The 22,684-nt window shown below is 37.9% G+C and overlaps 1 protein-coding gene across 7 annotated transcripts; it reads left to right on the top strand.

Moving 5' to 3' along the window:
* Positions 1-1,901: 1,901 nt before the first annotated feature.
* Positions 1,902-20,942, top strand: rbms1a (RNA binding motif, single stranded interacting protein 1a). 7 transcript variants are annotated; one of them, XM_077203072.1, is made up of 14 exons: positions 1,902-2,513; positions 6,858-7,039; positions 12,068-12,126; positions 13,095-13,186; positions 14,644-14,801; positions 14,920-14,999; positions 15,157-15,263; positions 15,512-15,558; positions 16,334-16,412; positions 16,519-16,569; positions 16,806-16,916; positions 17,030-17,110; positions 17,774-17,855; positions 18,763-20,942. In XM_077203072.1, exons 1-13 carry the CDS (start codon positions 2,460-2,462, stop codon positions 17,849-17,851), a joined length of 1,179 nt encoding a protein of 392 aa, XP_077059187.1. In that variant the 5' UTR covers positions 1,902-2,459; the 3' UTR covers positions 17,852-17,855; positions 18,763-20,942. The 7 variants fall into 7 exon arrangements, with proteins under 7 accessions (XP_077059187.1, XP_077059185.1, XP_077059184.1 ...); XM_077203070.1 differs by having other exon boundaries at positions 2,153-2,513; positions 15,157-15,272; positions 17,777-17,855; XM_077203069.1 differs by having other exon boundaries at positions 2,155-2,513; positions 15,157-15,272.
* Positions 20,943-22,684: the final 1,742 nt, after the last annotated feature.

Here is a 22,684-nt window from a genome sequence, read left to right as displayed (position 1 = left end):
AGATAATGAAAGAAATAAAAATGTATAGAGAGACAAGAGTGTATGAGTGAACGAATGTAATATAGACCATTTACTTCTGGTCCTTCCCTCCATCAAACACTTTCATTCGTTCTGTTTTTCACATGCACATAATTCGAGCTCGGTGGCCTCAGATTCACTCTGGCTTTCAGCCTCACTTAACTCTCACACACATCACAAGGCGAGTGGAATTAGAAATCACTCTTAGAGGGTGTGTGTGATGAGATGAAATCTTTCTCTGTCGGCAGCAGAGTCTTTGTGCACAAATAATTATAATATCACTGTAACAGCTTTCATTGGACAGTAAACATGCAAGCTGTTATAAGACACCCGAGAAAAACAACAAGCTTGTTTTGACACTCGTGCAATTTCCAGTCACAGAGGCATGAGAAAGATACTCAACTTAACAAACCTAATAAGACAAGTCAAGTGAGCGCTTAAATACTTTCTCATTAACCTTCCAAACACATGTGTGGCATTTTAATTTAGGCCTATTTGTCCTGCACCAAATTGCAAACTGTCATTGAATAACACTATGTGTTGCTTGAATCAGTACATAAGCTGTGAAATGTGATTACAGACGAACATTACCATGACAAAAAGTAGATAAGACATGCCCTGGGGAACCCTCTAGGAGGTGTCATTTCATTTCAGCCTTGCTATTATTGTTGCAAGAGGGAACTAGTTCACACCTCCCTGCTATTAAATACCACACAGGACATTTGTTTCTATTAGTTTAAGTTAGGAAGTTAGTTGATGCCCTCATTAAGTTTTGTTGGCATGTGGCTGTCTCACTCATCTTAATAGTAGTAAGTGCATGGTTTTGGACTTTATATGAACATCTATACATTAAATTTGATTACTAAGACCCTGTTTACACCTGGTATTAAGATGCGTTTTGGTCGATCGGATCACAAGTGGGCGATGCTAAATTCAGGTGAAAACGGGGTCTAAACCTTTTGACCACTTCCAGGGGTATTCGAAAACACATTCGACCAGATTGCTTTCGTAGTGTAAACGCTCATGTGATTGAATGTGCTCGAACAGCCACAAAAGACCGCCTACTCTCCGCTTACATAATCAGAAGCGTGCTAGTCAGATGGGATTTACGCTTTACCGGATGAAGACCCATGTTTGGCTTGAAGATGAAAACGTACCAAGCACAATGTTCTCCCACCATTCCTGATTTCTAACACACACTCTTTGCGTGTGTAAGAGCAGAAATGAAATCTGATGCTCACCATTTGTTTTTCTCTGTGTTGTAAATTGTGCGATCTAATTTTTTCCATTAGATCTGAAAAAAAAATCTATCCGCCCATAGACCCTCCCCTCAAAGAAATCAGGACAGAAGTGGTTAAAAGTGGACAAAAGAGAAGGATTAAAACACCAGTAAATGGGTATGTGTCTCCCTCGTCTACTTGTGATCCGATCGATTACAATGAGTAAATTAATTAAAACACGTTTTTAAACATATTAATTAAACTCGGCATGAAATGTTAAATGTTATTTATTTTGACGTTTATCCAGGTGAAACGGCTTCTCGGCCAAGATTTTTATTTGTTATTTCGTCCATCTCATGTTGGTGGCAGGTTGTCCCGCCCTGGTGCCAGTGAACACGTCATCTGAAAAGATGTCACTGCAGTAATAATAATAATAATTTAATTAATTTAACTAATTAATTTCATGGTGACTTTAAAAATGCTATTCATTTCTTTAGGTAGGCCTGCCATATAACTTTTTAAATAAGCAACAAAAAAAAAAAAAGTAAAATCACCTTTAAATCCGTTCAGAGCATTCAAATTTAAAGAAAATTGTTAATTAGGGTGTATATATAGGCAGGGACCACCACCCAGGCCATAGTGGGACGTTCTGCTGTGTGTATTGTAGATGGGATCTGATAGCGAGGTAGTGGAATGTGTTGCATGCGTGCGGGATTGAACCAAACCTCGTGTAGGGGGAGACGTTTGGCGCTGACAAAATATGACATGGTTTGTGTCTATTTTTTTTTTAGAATTTAAAAAATGTTTTGAGTTTTTGTAATAGATATTTACCGATTGTGTATAATTTAGCTTTATACGTCGAAAATACACGTCATATAGGATTAATTAATACGCCATCACCCTGCCGCCTGACTGCAGAATGGATCGTTCCTCAGTAGGTGGGTCTACGCTGCGGGCAACAGTACCGAGATCAATGAACCAGGCGATTTACCGAAACTGGTCGGACGAGCCAAGGTGGGAATAAACCATCGATCAAGAGCGAGCTTTTTATTTAGCAGAAATATTTATCTGTTCAAGCACGGATTATAACTTCACTCCAAAGCCAACATTAAAGTGTGCGATGTGGAAAATTTACAGTTCTCTATTGTAACCTAATATCAACTGATTTTGAGAGTAGATTTTTAATTCATCGTTGGGTCACATAACAGAGGGGAATACAGGATGATCTTCGCAAATACGGCCAATCCACTGAGAACTTCGTCATATCGAAAGCAGGTAGGTAAAGTATGGCATTGCAGTTGTAATGATGATAGAGAGTACAGGATGGACTCGCAGTGGGTCAGTAGATCCTTTACCTGGGACAGAATGTATTTAACTCCTCTTGCTCGTGCGTGCGCGTTCTCGCACAGCGGCTGTGTCTCAACATCTAGTGAGCTGCCTGCCTAGACAGCATTTTAGGGCGCGTGCGGCGTTTTTGATCTTTGCTGTCTCGGAACGGGATTATGGTGGACAAAATTAATGCACGCACATTTAATGCTAAAACATGCCAAGTCCCTGTGTTTTGAGACGAGGACATTGCCTTTAAAGCTATATTTAAATATTAATCGTACACATTTATGTTAATTTGGTGTATTACACAACACCACTTCATTTGACCTACAGTTGCACAGTGTCATATTTATAAAGTCTGTTGACAGAACTGAAAGCGTCTTTTTCCAGCTTTGGGATGTCACACTGAGTCTAGAAATAGAAATGAGACCATAACGAAGTGTCATTTCTGTAGTGTTCTTCACTGAATTACTCCTGACCTACTACATTTGTTAAAGAAATTGTGTAATAATAATGTCACTGTCTTTTTAAAAAGAAGAACATTAGCATACTTGGTGTTAATGAGTGAAGGGAGATGAGGATGAGAGAAGCCTGTGGTGAAAGTCTCCCATGGCAACTTGTGTCAGTAGATTCTTGGGTGTGTTATGAAGAATCTCAGCCTAATTAATATTCACGAGTTTTCCAGCAATTGGTGGGCCAACAGTGGGTGTGGCCTGCGGAATTCTATTTAAACATGTCTGTCTATACATTCCAAATCTGCAGATGTGAGAATTCATGGATGTCACACACACACACACACACACACGCCCTGCATGAAATCACACATTTACACATGCATTTGCATAGGCGTTCATGTGGTGGAGCTGAGAGTGATGGCTACGATAGAGGCAGCAGAAGTTAATAGGCTTCAGGATTTCACAGTTTATAGGAACCATATGGTCGAGGATGACTACAGCGCATAGCTCAGGACCCAAGGGACACGCCGACGTATGAGAGATGGCTTGGATATTGAATGTGACCCGAACCCCCCCCATTCCTCTCCCATTGCTTTTTCTATGTCTCAGTTAACCTTCCCATGACTTTGTTATTTTCCCTATTGATAAAACTGGACATGTTGCCTTGAGTACAACACTTGAAATCAATAGATTTTCATCATGAAAGGGAAAAGAAAGACAGAAGAAAGTGTACGAAAATTATCATCTCCTTCTTTCATTCGACAGATTGAAGAGAAATTTAGGACAGGATCTCCTTCTGTCTGTCCTTTTCAACTTTCTCATTACATTTTGTGGATGAGCTCTATGAGTTGCTCAGTTATGTTACAGAAATCATCCATCCATCTCAGCATGTGATTTTCATGCTGTTGTGTAAGGAAAAGTGACTTGATCTCTTGCCTCAGTAATTTACAGGCGCTAACAAGCTTATGGGACCACATCCAGTTTCACCTCAGCGCACAAGTGTGCGAGTCGCTCATGTGGAAATGGGTCAGTGTGTCAAAAATGGAGTACTCCCACTAACCCAATAGAGTTACAGTCAGGTGACCGCACACATACTGACTCAGTTTTACATGCATGTATATACATTCATATATGTATATGATAGTTTGCGTGCTGTAAGAGCCACTGTCTTTTTTAACTGCGTGTGACGTTTTGAGGTTTTGGTGTCACTTTTGTGGTGATTTGTTCTGTGAACAGTCACCCGCTGATGTTTAACAGGCAGCCATTTTGTGACGGCTGAGAGAAATGGAGCCGTTTTAATGAATGACTAAGAAACAGGAAGTGAGTCAGTGATGTGGTCTGTGGTGGCCGCTGCTCGGGGTGGGTGAGAGGCCCACACATCCTGTATCCCAGAGCGCTCCTGTATCATGCGATCTTTCTCTGGAAAACATTCCTTCCTCTTAGCTAAAGCAGATTTATGGAGAAATCGCAACTCTCGGTTTGAGTGAACATGCCTCAGTCTGTGGTGAGTTTGGTACTGCGGTTTGGTAATGAGAATGTTTGGCACTGAAAGGTGAATAAAAGCATCATTTTCAGATATCCCTCTAAATTCTCTGAACATTTTTTTTTTTTAGGATGCATTTTCAAAATTGTTCGACCTAAAATGAAAATTCCATCATGACTTGCGTCCCGTTGACAACAAGGAGGATAACTAACTAGGCCTATATAACGATAAAGATATAGTTCAAAAAATCTTTCAAAATGTAAAGGAATAGGAGAGTGCACACCACATATATAACGTTAACGGCACAGTAAAATTATATAATGTTGGAATCACTTTCAGAACATTTTTTTTCCCAGGTGATGAACGATAAAAACATTGACACAGCCAAGCCAATCAGAATCCATCCTGCTTTAAGGAGCTTGAGTATTTAAAGTGGCAGATGACAAAACTTCAGCTTGTGCTTAGAATTAATAGAATGACATCACGCGTTGGTGTAGACACTAATATAGTTATTAAAGTTATCTTTATTGGTATCGTTCTTGGTGTGAACGGGCCTTTTTGGCCAACAGTAATACTATTTGCAGGATGTGCTACTTATGCTATACCAAGGTTAGGGTTAGGATTAGCAGTCAGTCAGCACTGTGATTGACATGACAAATTAAAACTTTAGAACTGACTGTGGGGCGGGGTTTCCGTTGAACGATTCGAGAAAAGAATTCATTCGCAAGGAAAGTAATGTCTCAATATTTCACTATTTAAATTTCGGTATGTTCCTCAAACAAAGCTATCGTATGACGTATGATTGGAAAGTAGCGCCTAAGTTGTACAGGCCACTTTAAAGGCCCACTGAAGTGCCTTGAAACGCGCAGCATTATTCAATGTGTTGATGTTATTTCCACTGAAACAGAAAGACAGGGCGGGAAACATTGATTATCAGCTCCTCCTCTTTTTTAAAATAGCCAATAGCATTTTGTTTATATCACAGCTCGACCAGAGCCGTTGACCTCTGCAAAGCCCCAGTTTCCTCCTAATCTCTAACTCTTTCTTCTCCTAATCTCCTCAATATCGCTTTACATTACAATATACAATTCTGTGGAGAATTCAAATGGGGTTTTATGGTCTGCATAATGAGTTTCATGGACTCACGCATATGATCTGCTCTGTGCTATCGTGTGGACGCTGCGGCGGTTCGCGTGACACTAACTGACTTCATTCACCCCAGTGGAAAACATATTTACACTATCTGAATCATTTCCTATCCCCTACATAGTGCACTATGTGCCATTCACAATGTAGAAGATAGTAAATGTGTGAACAAGTGACTGATTTTAGCCACAGCTTCAGCCTCTATTTGTAGTGTAGGGGGCGGGACGCTTTAGATTCTAGAGAGCATTTGATTGGACAGAGAATCTGATGAGAAGTTAGTTAGTGCAGAGTGATGTCATCAAAATCATTGATCCATATTGGCGGAAGTGAGAGACTGTAAGTTTTGAATGCTTGTATATTCCAAATGCAAGTTTTTCATTGTTTTGGAGCACGCTAGCTTAAAGATAACCTTAAGGCTAACATTTTCATACTAAAAGCCAAAAAAAAGGTAAATCTTGGTTTATTAGGGACTTTAACGGTACCTTTACATCTTGTTTGAAGCTCGAAAGCTCTCCATCCTGTTCAATTTAATTGCGTGAAAAAGAAAAGCCAGCACATTCTTCAAAATGTCTCCTTTTGTGTTCTACCGAAGAAAGAAAGCCATATGGGTTTGGAAAAACATAAGGGTGCCTACAGATGCCAGAATTTTCATTTTTTAATGAACTATTCCTTTAATCATTGCACATTGTGGCAAGCGTTGAAAGAAATTGATGCCGCATTAGGAATTTCTCCAAAGTTGCATTGGCTTTCATCCAGTGAAATAATCCCAACACATTCAGCTCTGGAGGAATGCGTAGATTGGACTGATATGAGAGTTGAAGGGCCGACTGTGCCTCTAGGCCTGTTTGTGCTTCGCTTTAATGGGAATTAGGCTGTAGGGAGCTGTGGATGTGGGCAGACTCACTGGCGATGGCTGACTGTGTAATAACAACACCAGTTCACTACAGATAGAGGTTATGACGAAAGGAGTCTGACGAATGGGTTTGAGGGAAGGTTGAGGTGGGGCTATTTTCTTTCTATGATGATATTATTGTGGTTATTTTTCTTTCCTTTTAAGAAACTCATATAGTGTTTGGTGAAGTTTGTCCATGGTTTGATTTGGAAGGTGCTATTTTTGTTTCTACCCCAAAAGTTTCAGTTATGTGATGTCATCTCCTACGCATTTCCATTTGTCAAATCAATGAAATCTTTGTTCTCCTATGACAGCCTCCTGTTGCTCCGCCCAGCCTCCCAATGGCCCCGCCCAGCCCGAGCACCAATAGCAGCACCAACAACAGCAGTAGCAGCAGCAGCACGACCGGCTGGGAGCAACTCAGCAAAACAAACCTCTACATCCGCGGCTTACCACCAGGAACCACCGATCATGACCTGGTCAAACTCTGCCAGCCGTGAGTATTTACTGTTATGTCATGACAAAATCACCAGTAACTGTCCTGGATGTATGTTAAACAAAATAAATGCAGTTTTTGATCTGTTTTCCCCTTGGTGTGATATTCTGCAGCACAGCAGGGCCTGTTGTCTGTTAACAGCTTGAATGTGTGAGATTGTCAGAATTGGGTCAAGTTATTGGATAAATCCTCATGAGCCCCTGTTTACCCGCCAAACATCCTCCACAATCAGCTTTTTCAAGACTATACCTCTAATAACCAGTTAAAACCACCTCTCTCATGTCAGTGATATCATAGCCTATCACATACGGTGGGCCAGTAGTGCACAACACAACACAACAAAACCTAAAAAGCAAACATAAGTTCACAACACAACGGAATCAAGCCACAACACAACGGAAAAAAGACAAAACACAACGGAAACAAGATACAACACAACGGAATTAAAAAAGGCAAACATAAGTTCACAACACAACGGAAACAAGGCACAACACAACGGAATTTAAAAAGGCAAACATAAGTTCACAACACAATGGAATAGCCGCAACACAACAGAATCAAGCCACAACACAACGGAAACAAGCCACAACACAACGACATTAAAAAAACAAACATAAGTTCACAACACAATGGAATCGCTGCAACACAACAGACATTCTCCTGACCACTAGGGGGCAGTTGGTCTGCCGAAATGGGCAATTGCTCGCGTGGGTTTTTGCAGGTGGTCTGGATGCTTTTCACTCGCAATCTTCTGCTCGTTTCATGAATCGATACATTAAGATTATTAGGATATCAAAACATTCAGTAAAAATATAATTACACATATTAAAATCACATCACTTACGCAGAGAATCTCTTGTCGTATCAGTTTTTCAGTGCCCACACTGCCCCCTAGTTATCGGGAGCATTTACATTGTGTTGTGGCTTGTTTCCGTTTTGAACATATGTTTGCTTTTTCATTGGGTTGTGCACTTCTTGGCCACCGTAGAAACATGATTCTCATCAAGTCAACATGAAATGTTGTTCACAACCAGTTTTACTTGGATAAGTCTAATGTATTCCCAAGTTTAATAGGATATTCCACACAAAAAAATTAGCGCAGAACTTGATTTTCTCAATTACACTGTGCTGGACATTGTGTCCCTCAATCCAGTGCCTGATTTCTGCATTTTAGGATTTTAGCAAAAATTTTACCGGGATGTCTTTCTTTACTCGTTATTTCAAAAATAATTTATTATTTTAAAGTCAACCTAAAATGACATTTGCAGCTGTTTTATATTCTGGAAGCTGATGTATTTCTGAGTGAAACGGGATGTTAAACAATAAAAAAATCATAGCTTGGGACATGGCTTTATCCACCAGGAATTGATTGGATCATGAATAGTGTATGTTAATTACCAGGATAAAGAATTTTGGAGGGAAAAGTAAAAAGTAAATAAAGTGCAAAAGTTCTTATTCACTTTTTCTGCGGCCTTGGTTCTGGTATTTTTCCGCACATTTTTCCCAAAGGAGTTTTTAAAAAAAGGTCTTTGTTAAAGTGGGTGGAGACTAAAGAGATTTCTTTGGGAAATGTAGTTTCTCACCAGGAAAACATGATTATTTATTTTAAAAAAAAAAGTAAAAAAAAAATGCAGGATTATGGCTTCAACAAAAGCATGTACAATCAATCAACAACCTCGTAGCTCACAGTAATCTTTATAAACTTTATAGATAGGGTTCTTCTCATTTCATGTTGACTTTTTTTAGTATTTAAAGTATTCAGTATTCATTTAGTTTTAGCATTACAGTTTTAAAAGAATTAGATCGTATTTGTTAATTTTCTGTTTTTAAACTAGAAACCATGAATGTGTAATGATATACTTTTAACGTCAAGTTTCGGGTCAGCTATTTATATATCAGGGCTTTCTCCTCTAGTTATTCGTAGAATACTCTTCACGCATCACCCTCTAAAACTCAATACATACACACACCAATGAGTGTCTGTTTGTGATCGTCTGGTTCATAAGAGCCATTCTGCCTGCAGTATAAGACCAGCAGCCATGATTCAGCAGTTACTGGAGCAGGGAAAGTCTTAAACAGTTTAAGTTCCTTAAAATTTTGCTGTTACTACTGTTGCTAATTTTATCTTGCTGAACACAATGGAATATTTGGTCATCTTATTATGGACACCCATCTTCACATCGAATTTCATACGTTTGTATCGGCGAGAGTGCTTGTTTGTGCAGAGGCTTTCTGATCCCACATGTATTCCCTTCAAACATTCCCACTGTGGGTTAATTTCCCCCTCGCTGCCCCCAGGAGACCAGTCATCACCATGGTAATCCTTCAAATTGATTCGAAAGAGTCAGATGGGTGGCCCATAATCCTCTTGGCTAGTATTCTAGTTAAAAATGAAGCTGAGGTCATATGTACATTATAACTATACACAGTACAGTATGGATTCACGCTTATGATCATTTTGGTTCAAACTATGAGGAATGTGTCAGTTCAGCTTTGAGGTATCGCAGTGACATCGTAACCTCGCTTTCCAGAGCCGTTTCAATCACAGAGAGTGACCGTTCATGGCAAAGCCGCGGATTGATTTGCCTCGATCTGCATCAGGCAGAAAAACAGCGTCGCTCTGGGAGCTTCTGACGGAATTCTGCCAGTGGGGGCAGGAAATGGGGCGTCCCCGCTGGAGCGCACGGGTCAAGGCCAAGGTCGCGCGCTCCTCTGGCGCGTGGAGTCTTGTGATCTGTGTGTGAAACGTGATTGGCTCCACTTTTCCCTCCCTTTTGACAAGGCCCAGGACGCGCCCCAAAAATGCTGTTAAGTGTTTGCTTTGCAGCTCTGCTGAACGTCACACTGAATACATATTTATTCGTCTAAGCCAAAGTTTTAATGGCACAGGAAGGTGGTTTATAAATATATGAACGTATTTAAATTTCAGTTTGGAAATGGAGCCCTCGGTGAAGGTGAATGAAAAGCAGTCCTTAGCCTGTCAGCACTCCTGTCACAGCTCTTTCCTGCACAGCCTTCGTGAGAGAGACATCAATAAATCTAAGCCAGCAGAAATGTGAATTTATTTTTCAGTCTACAAGCACTTGGTGTAGCGGTTAGCGTACACTACTGTTCAAATGTTTGGGGTCAGTACGATTTTTTTGGGGGAAAGAAAATAATACTTTTATTCAGCAAGGACACAATAAATTGATCAAACATGACATTAAAGACATTCGTAAATATTTTTTTTTTACTGTTCTTTTGAACTTTCTAGACATCAAAGAATCCTGAAAAATATATATTTTGGTTTCCACGTAAATATTAAGCAGCACAACTGTTTTCAACACTGATGATAGTAAAAAAATATTCTTGAGCATCAAATCAGAATATTATACTGATTTCTGAAGGATCATGTGACACTGAAGACTGGTGTAATGATGCTGAAAATTCAACTTCACAGGAATAAATTACATTTTAAAATACATTGTAATTATATTTCGAAAAATTTCTGTTTAATTGTATTTTTTATCAAATAAATGGAGCCTTGGTGAACATAAGACTTTCAAACGCACAGAAAATCTTACCAGCCTCAACATTTTGAATGGTATTGTAAATATGATGAATTAAACAAGGTTTATGCTTATCATTTGGTAGTAAAACAAAACAATTCAGTAACATTTTACAATAAGGTTCATTAGTTATTATTGGTTAACTACTAGTTAGTTAACATGAACTAAGAATGAACAAAACTTCTTCAGCATTTATTAATCTTCGTTAATATTAATTTCAACATTTACTAATACGTTATTAAAATCATGTGAACTAACATGAACAAACAATGAAAAGCATGTTAGTTCATATATTAACTAATGTTAACTAATGAACCTTATTGTAAAGTGTTACCGAGTATGTTTTACAAGAAATACCATTTCAGTCTTTCTATACTTAAACAATTTGTTTAATTCAATATGTATCTGTCCATACATCCATCTATCTTACTGACCCAAAACTTTTGAACTGTTGTTCCAGACATTGTGCTTTGGTGCTTGTGTGGGAGATTTGGGTTTGATTCCCATATTTTGTCAAAATCACATGTTCCCTCTGTCTCGCCGTCCTTTCTCTCAACCATCATTCCGAATAAAAAGTGTCTGAATCCAAAATAGCATATTAGTGTACTATTTCTGCAATAGGAATTGAATGATATGTATGCATTGAATGCTCTTATGACCTACTAAATTTGACAAATGTAAACTGCACTAGGTACAGTATCCCACAATGCAATGCCCCATTCAATTTTCAGTGTGATAAATAAGCCAGATATACTATTTTTACTTAAGTCTTTAACATTTAAATAGTCTTCCAAAAAAAACAAGTATTAACAAATTAAAAATGTTGGATGCCACTTGGAGAATTAAGTATACAACACGATGAGGTCATGCTGCAGTTTGTAAACCGTTTGTAAACATAATCCGTACTGTTTCGCATACTATTTTTAAAAAAATAAAGTGTAAAGATGTGTGAAATCGTATGAATTATGCAATGATAATCGCATTCAGAAAGCAGTACGCTGGTATGCATTCACTTACTCCAGTGTTTACCCCTTGTTCACTGCACCATTAATGGCGAGTTCCTTTTCACACACACACACACAAATGCGTGCGCTGAGACAAGCGTTTCCTTTGAACCGTGGTGATTTGTGCGCTGTAATAACAGGTTTCACATGGACACTCCATTAAAGCAGCTCAATTCTCGTCTGTCACACAGTGACTCTAAAGCACCTGGGCTGTCAGCATCAAGTGTCCGTGGATGATTCTGTCACAAGTAACTCTTTGTTTCTGAATTATATGCGTTTCAAGCTGACTTTAAAAGCTCTTTCGGGTGGTGTTATTTTTTCCCAGCTCATGGATAATGGTAGATCTTGTGTTTCATGTGCTTTAGGTCATGAATTCCTGTGCTGTTGTGTCATTTGACACATTGACTGACTCGTGAGCTGAGCCCGTGTTTAACTTCTCTCATTGTCTTTCTCTCTTTTTGTCTGTCTGGAAACAGATATGGTAAAATCGTGTCCACCAAAGCCATTCTTGACAAGACTACAAACAAATGCAAAGGTTTGTCATGTAATTTTACTCTTACTTGTATTCATGTATTACCAGGGTGACTCTCATATCATTCAATATAATATATTACGTGGCACAATAATACAATATATAGAATAGGATAATAATAATACAATTAAAATAATCCAAAATACAGTGCCATGACCTTTAAAAAATATGGTACTTTTTTTTAATCAACTGACAAAAAGTTAATTTTGAACTTTGTGTTACCGTCGTTATACAATGTTTTTTTTTATTTCTATTAATTTGAATTACCATGGTATTTTTTCGAAATTGTACCATATACACTACCGTTTAAAAGTTTTAGGTTTGTGAGTTTTGAAATAAGTCTCTTATGCTCACCAAAGCTGCATTTATTTGATCAAAAATGCAGTTAAATCAGTAATATTGTGAAATATTATTACAATTTAAAATAACTGTTTACTGTTTTGATATATTTAAAATATAATTTATTCCTGTGTTGGTAAAGCTGAATTTTCAGCATCATTACTCCAGTCTTCAGTCACATGATCCTTCAGAAATCATTCTAATATGCTGATTTGTTGCTAAAGCAACATTTATTTCTGTTGAAATTGGTTGTGTACAGTTTTTTTTACAGGATTTTTTGATGAATAGAAAGAATTGTTTTTATTATTTGAAATAGAAATATTTTATAACATGTCTCTATCACTTTAATGCAAATTCTTTCAAAAATAAAAAATCTTACTGACCCCATACGTTTTGAACGGTAGTGTAAATACCATAGTACATGAATACGGTAATCATTTCGTACCATTGTGTTTGTCTGTACTTTGTACATCCGATACCATCACTAACTGATCATTAAAAAAACACACAAAAAAAAAACATGTACACATTGTGACATCGGGCAAAATTAAACAGAGTTGTTATTTAAAGATGTGTGGTTGGTCTAGCTTTTTACTGTTAGTATGTGGTAATGAATTGTGTCCTCTTCATAGGATATGGGTTTGTGGATTTTGACAGTCCAATGTCCGCGCAAAAAGCCGTCACAGCACTAAAGACCAGTGGAGTTCAGGCTCAAATGGCCAAGGTGAGTCATCCATTTTTTACATTACTTCCTCTTCCTAAGTAACTAGTTCATGACCCATCTGTGAGGACGATTCAGGAAATGTCGATCTAAAACATTAAAATTTAACCTCTGGTGTCTTTTCATGTGTTTCTCCCTCATTTCCTCTCTTACACACACACATTTCCTGTGTATCTTTTTGCCACAGAGAAATGTGTGTGTGAAAATCCTGCTGTGACCTTCTCCCTGGTTCTGCTGTGTGTTTCTGCCTGCATCGTCAATTTTTAATCTGCCCTCTTTTTCCTCTTCCTCCCCACTGTCAGCATATTACTCTTCCACTTCCCCGTAATGCGTGTGTGTATCTTGTAAACATGTTTGACGCATACATGTTAAGGAATGTTGACGTCTTAACTCATTTCTGCTGAGGCATCTAGAATAGCGAGCTGAGATTCTGCCTTCAGCCAATCAATTGTCAGATTGAAATCCAGCTTAAGAACATATAAACCACAAAGTGATTTTCTATCATTTTTCATTTTTAAGACACCAAATTAATCAGGCACAGATAGCTAAGCTAGCAGGCTAATCAGTTAGCATTATATTACGCTTGCAGGCCAACCATTTAAACTCAGTATGAAACGGAAGTTGCAAAATTGTTTTCGTCTCTATTGTGATGTATATTAGAGTGAAACGGCTTCAGGAATGAGAAAAATGTAGGGCAGGATTTGATTTCGTCCTTCGGGAATTGATTGGATCGTAGGAAGTTGGGCATTGTTAACTAAATGGAAGCAGATCTGAATTTAAGTTTGCAATTAGTTGTGGAGGATATTATGTTGTGAGACATACGTCATGAAGAGAACAGATGTCGTTTCTAGGGGAAGTGGAGGTTAACATTTTCTGATTAAAAATTACGAGTGCACATGAATAAAAAAATAATAATAATTGTCCATACAATGATGTGTATGGATAAATCATTTATAATAAGCACTGCAACATTCTGTAAATAAATTTGGATTTCATGGTGACTTTAACCATGCTAAGCCAGCAGACTAATCGTCTAACAATATGCAAAGGTTAGCATTTAAGGTAAATAAGTAGCTTTTATACATGTGCTTTAAAAAAAAATGGTAGTGACATTTTTTAAGATCTGTCAGTGCAAGTTGCTTTCAGTTAAAACAGATCAAACATGCATTTTAGTCTGGGACTAGACTTAAGCCTTGTCTGTGAAACTGGGGGTAACAGTAGTATGCTAAGCTAGCAGGATAATCAGTTACCAGTGTGCTAAGCTAACAGGCTAATCACCTAGCAGTAGGTTTATGAGTTAACAGAAAAATGACAACATTGCTTTGACCATTACATGAAGTACATAAAGGTCTTTGGACTCACTCAGTCCTCACAGTGGCTATTATGTCAGCTGAATAGACATATGAAGGATGCTTAATTACGTGTGTAATATCGTGTTGTGTGTTTCATGTTTTCTACAGCAACAGGAGCAGGACCCGACTAACCTTTACCTGTCCAACCTGCCCGTGTCTATGGATGAGCAGGAGCTAGAGAACCTCCTCAAACCCTTTGGACAGGTCGTGTCCACCCGAATCCTCCGCGACACTAATGGAGTGAGCCGGGGAGTGGGCTTTGCCAGGTTAGTGAGACTACTGAAATGTGTGTGTATGTGTGTGTTCACGTGTGAAATGAGGTTAGATCTACACTGTTCATGCATGTGAATGTTTTGTGATATCTTTATTCCGCTCTATTTCAAGGATGGAGTCTACAGAGAAGTGCGATGCCGTGATCTCTCACTTCAACGGGAAGTTCATTAAGTCATCCTCCGGGATGCTGGGTGAGTATTCAGCACAATATTCTTGTGGAGTTTTATTATAATGCATATTTAGTCTATATGTAGGCTACAGACGGTAAGCTATATAGTCTTTGTCTTCAGTACTGTTAAGCTAAGCTAAGCGTGTGTGTGTGTGTGTGTGTGTGTGCGTGTGTTTTAGGGGCATCAGAGCCTTTGCTGTGTAAGTTTGCTGACGGTGGTCAGAAGAAGAGACAAAGTCAGGCTAAATATGTCCCTAACGGACGAACCTGGACACGGGACGCCGAGGTGAGACTAGTAAGTCCTGTTTACAATTGCGTATGTGTGTGATGCTGACGGTGACGGCAGGTGAATAACCATTCTTTAATGACATCATACGTCATCCTTTGTTTGGTTTCCAGCTATTGTACTATAGGCTAATTAAATATAATAATGGACATATTTTAACTTTAATTTTGTCAATTGTATAGTGAAACTGCGTTTATTTGTATGAAACCAGCTGTGGTTGAAACCTATTTTTATTTTACTTTCTTTAGAGTGGAATGACCTTGACCTATGACCCTAATACCGCCCATCAGAATGGGTAAGAACAGCTTGAACATGTCTTCAATTTATTTTTCACATTATTTTAAGTTTATGATGTTTATTTTCTACGCTATTCTACAGAGCCCAGCAAATAACATGCGGAAAAAATTATTTGTTCCTATGACTTAACTAATTCCCTAGTTTTAGTTTAATCATTTCCATGTTGTACTGATTCGTTCCCCTCATTTTTATTTCAACTGTGGACACATTGTACTGATTCATTACCTCATTTTATTTATAACATGGCCAAATTGTATTATTTTGTTCCCTCGTTTTAGTTAAACTGTGGCTACTGATTCGTTCCCTGGTCTTAGTTCAGTCGTGGCCACGAGTTAACTAAATTAAAACCGGTAAACAAATTAGTCAGTTACAGTTTATAAAATTACAATTATGGATTAATTTTCTTACAAAAAAGCAATCTCTTCGCTTCAGAAGGCCCTTATTAACCCCCTCGAGCCGTATGGATTACTTTTATGATGGATGGATATGGGGTTTTTTTGGGCTTCAAAATCGCAGTTACTATTCAGGAAATGTTTTAATATAACTCTGAGTTTGGCTGAAAAAAGAAAGTCATATACACAGAGGATGGCTTGAGTGTGAGTAAATTACGGGATAATTTTCATTTTTGGGTGAACTAACCAACCAACCCCACAATGTTCAGATGTTTTTCTCAGATGTACGTTGTGCATTTGCCATTAAATAGTTAAATTATGTGTAAATGTCATATAAACCCTCAGAAACATTGAATCCTTTTTTATAATGTGTTTTTATAGGTACTATGCTGCTCCTTATGTTATGGGAAACCGGTTAATGGCTCAGCCAGGAGTGTCTCCATACATCTCTACATACCAGGTACTGCTTTTCTTCACTTCCCTCAACTTCACGGTCACGTTGTGTTGATGTGATTGTTTCTGACTACCACCTGCTTTCTTGCTAACATCTACGTTTGTGTCTCCAGGTACAGAATCCTTCATGGATGCAACATCAGCCTTACATCATGCAACACCCAGTAAGGCCAAATTATTCTCACTTTTTTTCTTTAATCTCGTTATATCTCTCCATTTATTCTACAGGAGATGACTCACAACCAAAGTCAGAAAGACGTGTGTGTGTGTGTGTGTTCACACAATGTTCCCTGTTTTTGACCTATTGTGGGCATAATTTCTCTGTTATTTAGTGCTGGATGTCTCGTTCTTTCTCTGCAATTGCTAAATATAATAGCTATATTCTGTTTTTTTGACTCAGGGAGCCGTTCTGTCGCCCTCTATGGAGCATCCCATGTCACTTCAGCCGTCCGCTATGTTGGCTCCCCTCACCCAGCAGATGGGCCATCTCTCTCTGGGCGGCACTGCAACCGTATGATCCTATCACACAGATTGCAATACTATGGCACAGGCGTATATGCTAATTAATAAGTAATATTAACACCTGTGATTTTAATAAAGCCACATAATTCTTTTCTCCTGCAGTTTATTCCTGCCAACACAGCAATGCCAGGAGCTTACATCCCTCAGTACGCCCACATTCAGCCCGCTGCCATCCCACCTGAGGTCAGTCCTACACTCTGGTTACCAGTGACAGTTACACCGCAATTATAATCGGCATTTATACCACAGACTGCCATAGTTTTCTGTATTGTCAAGACGCCTGTACAAATTTAGTTGATCTTGCTTAAAAAAAGCTATTCTTGTTTTCAGAGAATGAAATTACGTTTTTTTTTTTCTTCTACTAGACAGGCTTTATTTTTGCTACCAAATTATAAGCATAAACCTTGTTAAAATGTTGAGGATGGTAAGATTTGTTGTGTTTTTGAAAGTCTTATGCTCACCAAGGCTACATTTATTTAATCAAAAATACTGTAAAATCATAATATAGTGAAATATTATTAGAATTTAAAATAAATGCTGATTATTATACATATATATATTTTAATTAAATGAATTATTGTGATGCAAAGCTAAATTTTCAGCATCATTACATTACATTATAAATATCTTTACAATCACTTTTGATCAATTGAATGATTATATTATATTATAATATATTATATTATATTACAAAAAGAAAAGATTAAGAAAGATAGACCACACTTTAATATTCTCTGAAAATGACTCATACAGTTAAAGTAAATTTAGCTTAGATTATTATTATTATTGGAAAAACCACACAAATATTGAAATAAATGTTACAATTTATTTGTTTGTTTTTTTCAGCAGGAAAGTGGTGTACAGCCACAAGATGTGTCCTCTTCGGATCCTTCATCGTACTCTTTTCAACCCAACAAGCAATAAAACGGTATTTGATTTTCATCTTTTTATTGTTGTGGTGGTCAGTGTTCTGTTCACTCACTCTATGTTCTGTCAAACCCATATGACTTCCTTTTTTCTGTGAACACAAAAGGAGAAGTTGTAGAATGGTGACGGTGCTCTTTCCCATACATTGAAATCCCATTCACTGGGTAGTGGCAGTAGTCTCATGGACGTCAAAACCTTGTTCGATACATTCCACATTTGAATGAGATTTTAGAGATACAGCAGTTCAAATTTAAGACAAAGCCATTTTGTGGCTTCAGAAGACTAGGAATACAGCACACAAGTCTTATGTACTACTTTTATGGTACTTTTTGGACTTTGAAAGCCCTGTCCACATTAGTCTCGCATAGCTAGACCTAAAGACCTTCAGGACCGCCCAATGGGCAATTACTGACATGTAAAGCAACCAATCACAGTTTGTTTTGTTCAGCATCATGTTTAGAGGCGTGAAAATGTAAAGTCGATGTCCTTACAATAACAGGAAAATTCTTGGACATATTTCAAAGAGTCTACGTCGGCTTTCTTCTTCCATGAGGGGGTTTGGCATCACGCCGGCTTTGTTTCCAGGCGGACCGTTAAAGAACGCGACAAATCCTGTAGAATTCAACCAATCGGACGACGACTTGGAAACTCTTGAAGTGTTTCCAATTTTGTGTGCCATATGCATTTCTGGAACCGTCTGAGACTGAGAATGTCCACATTAACTCTCTAGGACGTACTACAAAATCACGACTTTTTGTGTTTCACTGAAGAAAATTTTTCTTTTTTGGAGGAGCTATTCAATTATACGGAGTCTTAAAATGATTTTGAGTCAACATTAACATAATTCCAGAACACCTCTTACATGTCCATAGTGTTCAGTATTTGACTAGTGTTGTTTTTTGTTTCAGGTTCTGAGATCAGAGCCAGACTACCGTACAAGACGTTGCTACGGTAACAACGTTTGTTTTCTCTTAGAGGAAGTGACATCATAGAGGAAGCGACGCTCACGCACAGGTTCCAGAAAATTTGTCCATGATTTAATCATCTACTAAAAGAAATCAACAAGAAACCTCAGAAAACTCATGTGCAAACATTTTCTCCAACAAATCAAGACAAGGCAATATCACATCAACTATGGACAACAAAAGGGAGCAGAGTTTTATTTTGCTAGAAAGAGGAAGGAGATGATGACAAATGCTTATTTTTTACCAAGAACTTTTAACACAGACCATGTCTGTGAGTAACAGTGAGTGATGATGACACCTTTCGATGCATGATGTTTTTTTAAATATGGTTTTTATTATGTTTTTACGGACTGTTTCTCAAACAGACAAAAGAAAAAAAATGTGCAGGTTGCAGTCGAAATGAAGAGGTTTCTGTTTGCTTTTTGGTCTTCCACTCTTTGCCTTTTTAGTAGTTCAAATAGTTACCTTTTAAATAAGGTGGGTGGGGTTTAGACTGACTGATGCAATGCTTGCTGGCTATTGGTTCTTGCTCCTGTCTCTCAAAGCAATGGCTTTCCTGTTTCCTTTTTTAATGTTGCTCTGAATCAAACATGATTTGTTTCAGAGATTGTGTGTCTGTTGTGGAGGAGTCTTTCTTTCCATTGAATTCATGTGTAAAGTCTTTCGGTAGATGTAGAAGTGGATGTTGAGACGAAGGTGGGTTGGGTTTCGTGGGAGGCGGGGCATGAGTGGGTGTGGTTAAGATAGCTGAGGTATGTGGGCGGGGCTAATAAAAGGGATATTATGGATTTGGGAAAGCTGACATTTTTCCATCTGTTCACAGGATGATCGCGATTTTTATTTTCAGTGCCATTTTTTATTTATTTTATCTTTTTTCTTCAACTTTTTTTACACAACACATCAGGATTTCTTTGATGCGCAGATTAAAGGCAGAAGTGCAATGTTTCTTTAGGTAGAAAAATTTAACCGAATAGTTGAGGCCTAACAGATTATAAACATAAAATAGAACAGTTTTGCAAATGAATGCATTTCTGAATAAATAATGTAAAACATTCAATTTAATAAATAAATAATTTTAACAAAAAAAAAAACATGCAACTTCAAGGCAACTATGACACTTTCCACCAAAGACCTTTTCTGCCTACTATTGAACACAATAGTATGGACTACTGCAATAGGTTTTGGTCAAACTGAATGGTAGTTTGTGTCTTTTTCGTCAATCTCAGCTTTAATCTAGTTTTCGTAGGTGTGGACACATGAACATCTCTAAGCAGTTGGATGGAGGGAAGACTTGATCGCGGGTTCATAACATGGTTGTAAACAAGGCTTTCATCCGTCTGTCTTACAGTTAGTTAAGCAGATTTCTGTGTGTCTGTGTGTGATTGTGTATTTAGATGTCCAGGTCAGCTTGGCCTTTGATCTACCTCAGAGTTGTATCTGTTGTCTGATTGGTCGGGCTGCAGGTCTATCCTGTCCAATCAGATGTAAAAGCGCCAGCTCAGGAGCTGGTGTCATGCAGAACTTCATCTTTAATGCGTCTATTTGTCATCCTCTTTAAAGTAACATCTATGTTTTGTATCTGTATGTCTTTCTGTTGGTGTGTTTTTTTTTAACATTGCATTGAGATGTTTTGAGCTTGATTGTGTGGAGAATTTCTTTATGTTCTTCTTTGTTTGGTCCATTTTCTTCCTGATAGGTGCAGTAAAAAAAAGAGAGGCTTGTGTAATTTTTCCTGCATTGGTTTCATTCATTTTTTTTCAAAAATCCATGTAAACTACCTTCTCTGGATTTTTTTCATTTTTCTGTAGCCTCTCCATGTTTAGAGGCCTAATCTGAAGAACCAAAGTTAAAAATTATCATGGTGACTAATGTGCATCAAAAAGCAGCACATCATAATTTCATTGGACAGATACAGTGTCTTTATTTTAGTCAAAGTAGACGTTTCAGAACGCAATCATTCACGCAGTGTAAATAGAGGACTGTTGTTGAAATTATTATTTTTTTAATTGTTTTATTGAACACCTGCCACTTGCTCGTCCAGACTTTTTTGTTTGTTTTTATTTCTACATTTTCTTTCTGTTGTGAAAATATTTTTTTTTTCTTATTAAAAGAGCTCAAACTTGTGTTTTTGAGTTTGGTTTGTAATCCTGTGATCTTTAGGACCTGGTAAGGCTATATTACCACATGCTTAACTTGTGGGAACGAACTGTAATTTTATAGGAAATTCTTGTCTTGAAAAAATATCAACCATGATATTTATCATAATCTGTAGCAGCTTTATTATTAAAAACATCTTCATCAATTTGTATTTTATTAGTTAGGCTACACTATAGAATTTCTTCTTCTTTGCTAAGAACCCAACAAAATGATATTAGGGAGTGCAAAAAAAAAACTTCTTTCAAATCCTTTCTTTACTTAAATACACTTGAAAAACCTAATAATGATTTATAATTTTGAGGTGAAGAGACGGATATGGCGGGAAATTGCATGGATACGTCATTCGCCCGAGCGAAACGTCATATGTGCACACAGAAGTTTCTTCAAATTGACTTCAAATAAACTGACATTAACCTGTAGGTGGTGCTCTAAGCCATACAAAACCAATATTTAGAATGCTTGCTCTCTTTCTGTGCCTTGGGTGTTTCCATTGTCATATCTCATTCTCAAGTAATTCTCAAAGCCTACCTCAAGAATATTCAGTGTAATATCAAAAGACTAGATCAACTTCAGTGTATGTCGACTCATGTAGCTGTAAATGTCTGTGGACGAGGGGTTCATAAAAAGTGCGTGTGTCTGTGTCCACAATCTGTTTGAAATTTTCAAAAGCAGATATATGTATCACCTCAAGTAATCGGACTTACGTTTCTTCGCCAAAAATCGCATAGGCCTACTGAATGTAACCGGGCTCTGGTGGAACCTTTTACTGTCTATGGGTGGAACCAAGATCAAAATATCATTTAGGGCAAAGATTCTTTCGACGTCAGTAAGCAACCCATGAGCAACGTGCTAAATAGATCACAGAACACCTTAGTAACTACATAAAAGTGACATTCATCATTCATCCTTTTTATAAAATCTAGTTTATAAAGTGACTGTAAATCGTTATAATTTAGGATTGTCTTACTGGCATTGACCAGCAGATGGCGTTATAGTTTAAACCACAAAACTATAAGCAGGCCTAGGCCTATCAGCTCATCTTTAGCATTTTTGTCTTTTGCCTTGATTTTAAACTGAACTGCCATAGAAAGTACATTTGCATTCAGGACTATATTTAGATAATATATATTTGGCAGTCATCTCTTTGGAAGGTAATTTTGCACCTTAGCTGAGAGGGGCCTTCCCGATGGGCACTTTGTAATATCAGCCTGCTGGGTTTTATCATAAATCCAGGAGATTATGTCTAAGACCCACAGGCACCTTACATATGTCTCTGTCTTTCGCACTGTGCATGTGTGTGTGTGTGTGTGTTTTCCACTGTCTAATTGCCACATACTCAAACTCTAATCTAAGAAAGCATATCTGCGGTAGTCCTCTTCCTCTGTTTCTAATCCTTTTTACTCTCTTTTTCATTGTCTTTCTTATTGTTTCTGTCAGATGCTGGCTTCTTGATCTATATTAATGACAAGTTCATATTTAATAGCATGTACACCTGTCTCTTTCCCTCCCCCCAGACAGCTGAGAGGACACACACCCTGTATCCTGGTGGGAGTGTGAAGTTTAGGTGCATCATGTATGTGCGAGTGTTTGTGAATTAACATGTCGGTGCTTGAATGTGTGTGTGTGTGTGTGTGTGTTGCATATATAGGAGATCTGTCTCTGACTTTTTAAATCTAAATACCACCATCACCACCAACCTGTCAATCAA

Source organism: Siphateles boraxobius, unplaced genomic scaffold (assembly GCF_051911475.1).
Source record: "Siphateles boraxobius isolate OS27281-9 unplaced genomic scaffold, OSU_SipBor_1 5, whole genome shotgun sequence".
NCBI lineage: Eukaryota > Metazoa > Chordata > Actinopteri > Cypriniformes > Leuciscidae > Siphateles > Siphateles boraxobius.
The sequence above is the reverse complement of the archived record's forward strand: the minus strand, read 5'-3'. Positions and strand labels throughout refer to the sequence as shown.

Coding starts and splice junctions, on each gene's coding strand:
- rbms1a (XM_077203067.1), top strand. CDS start 2,460: ATGATCTTCGCAAATACGGCCAATCCACTGAGAACTTCGTCATATCGA. Junction 7,040..12,067: donor CTGGTCAAACTCTGCCAGCC/GTGAGTATTTAC, acceptor GTCTGGAAACAG/ATATGGTAAAATCGTGTCCA. Junction 17,111..17,773: donor CCGCTGCCATCCCACCTGAG/GTCAGTCCTACA, acceptor TGTTTTTTTCAG/CAGGAAAGTGGTGTACAGCC.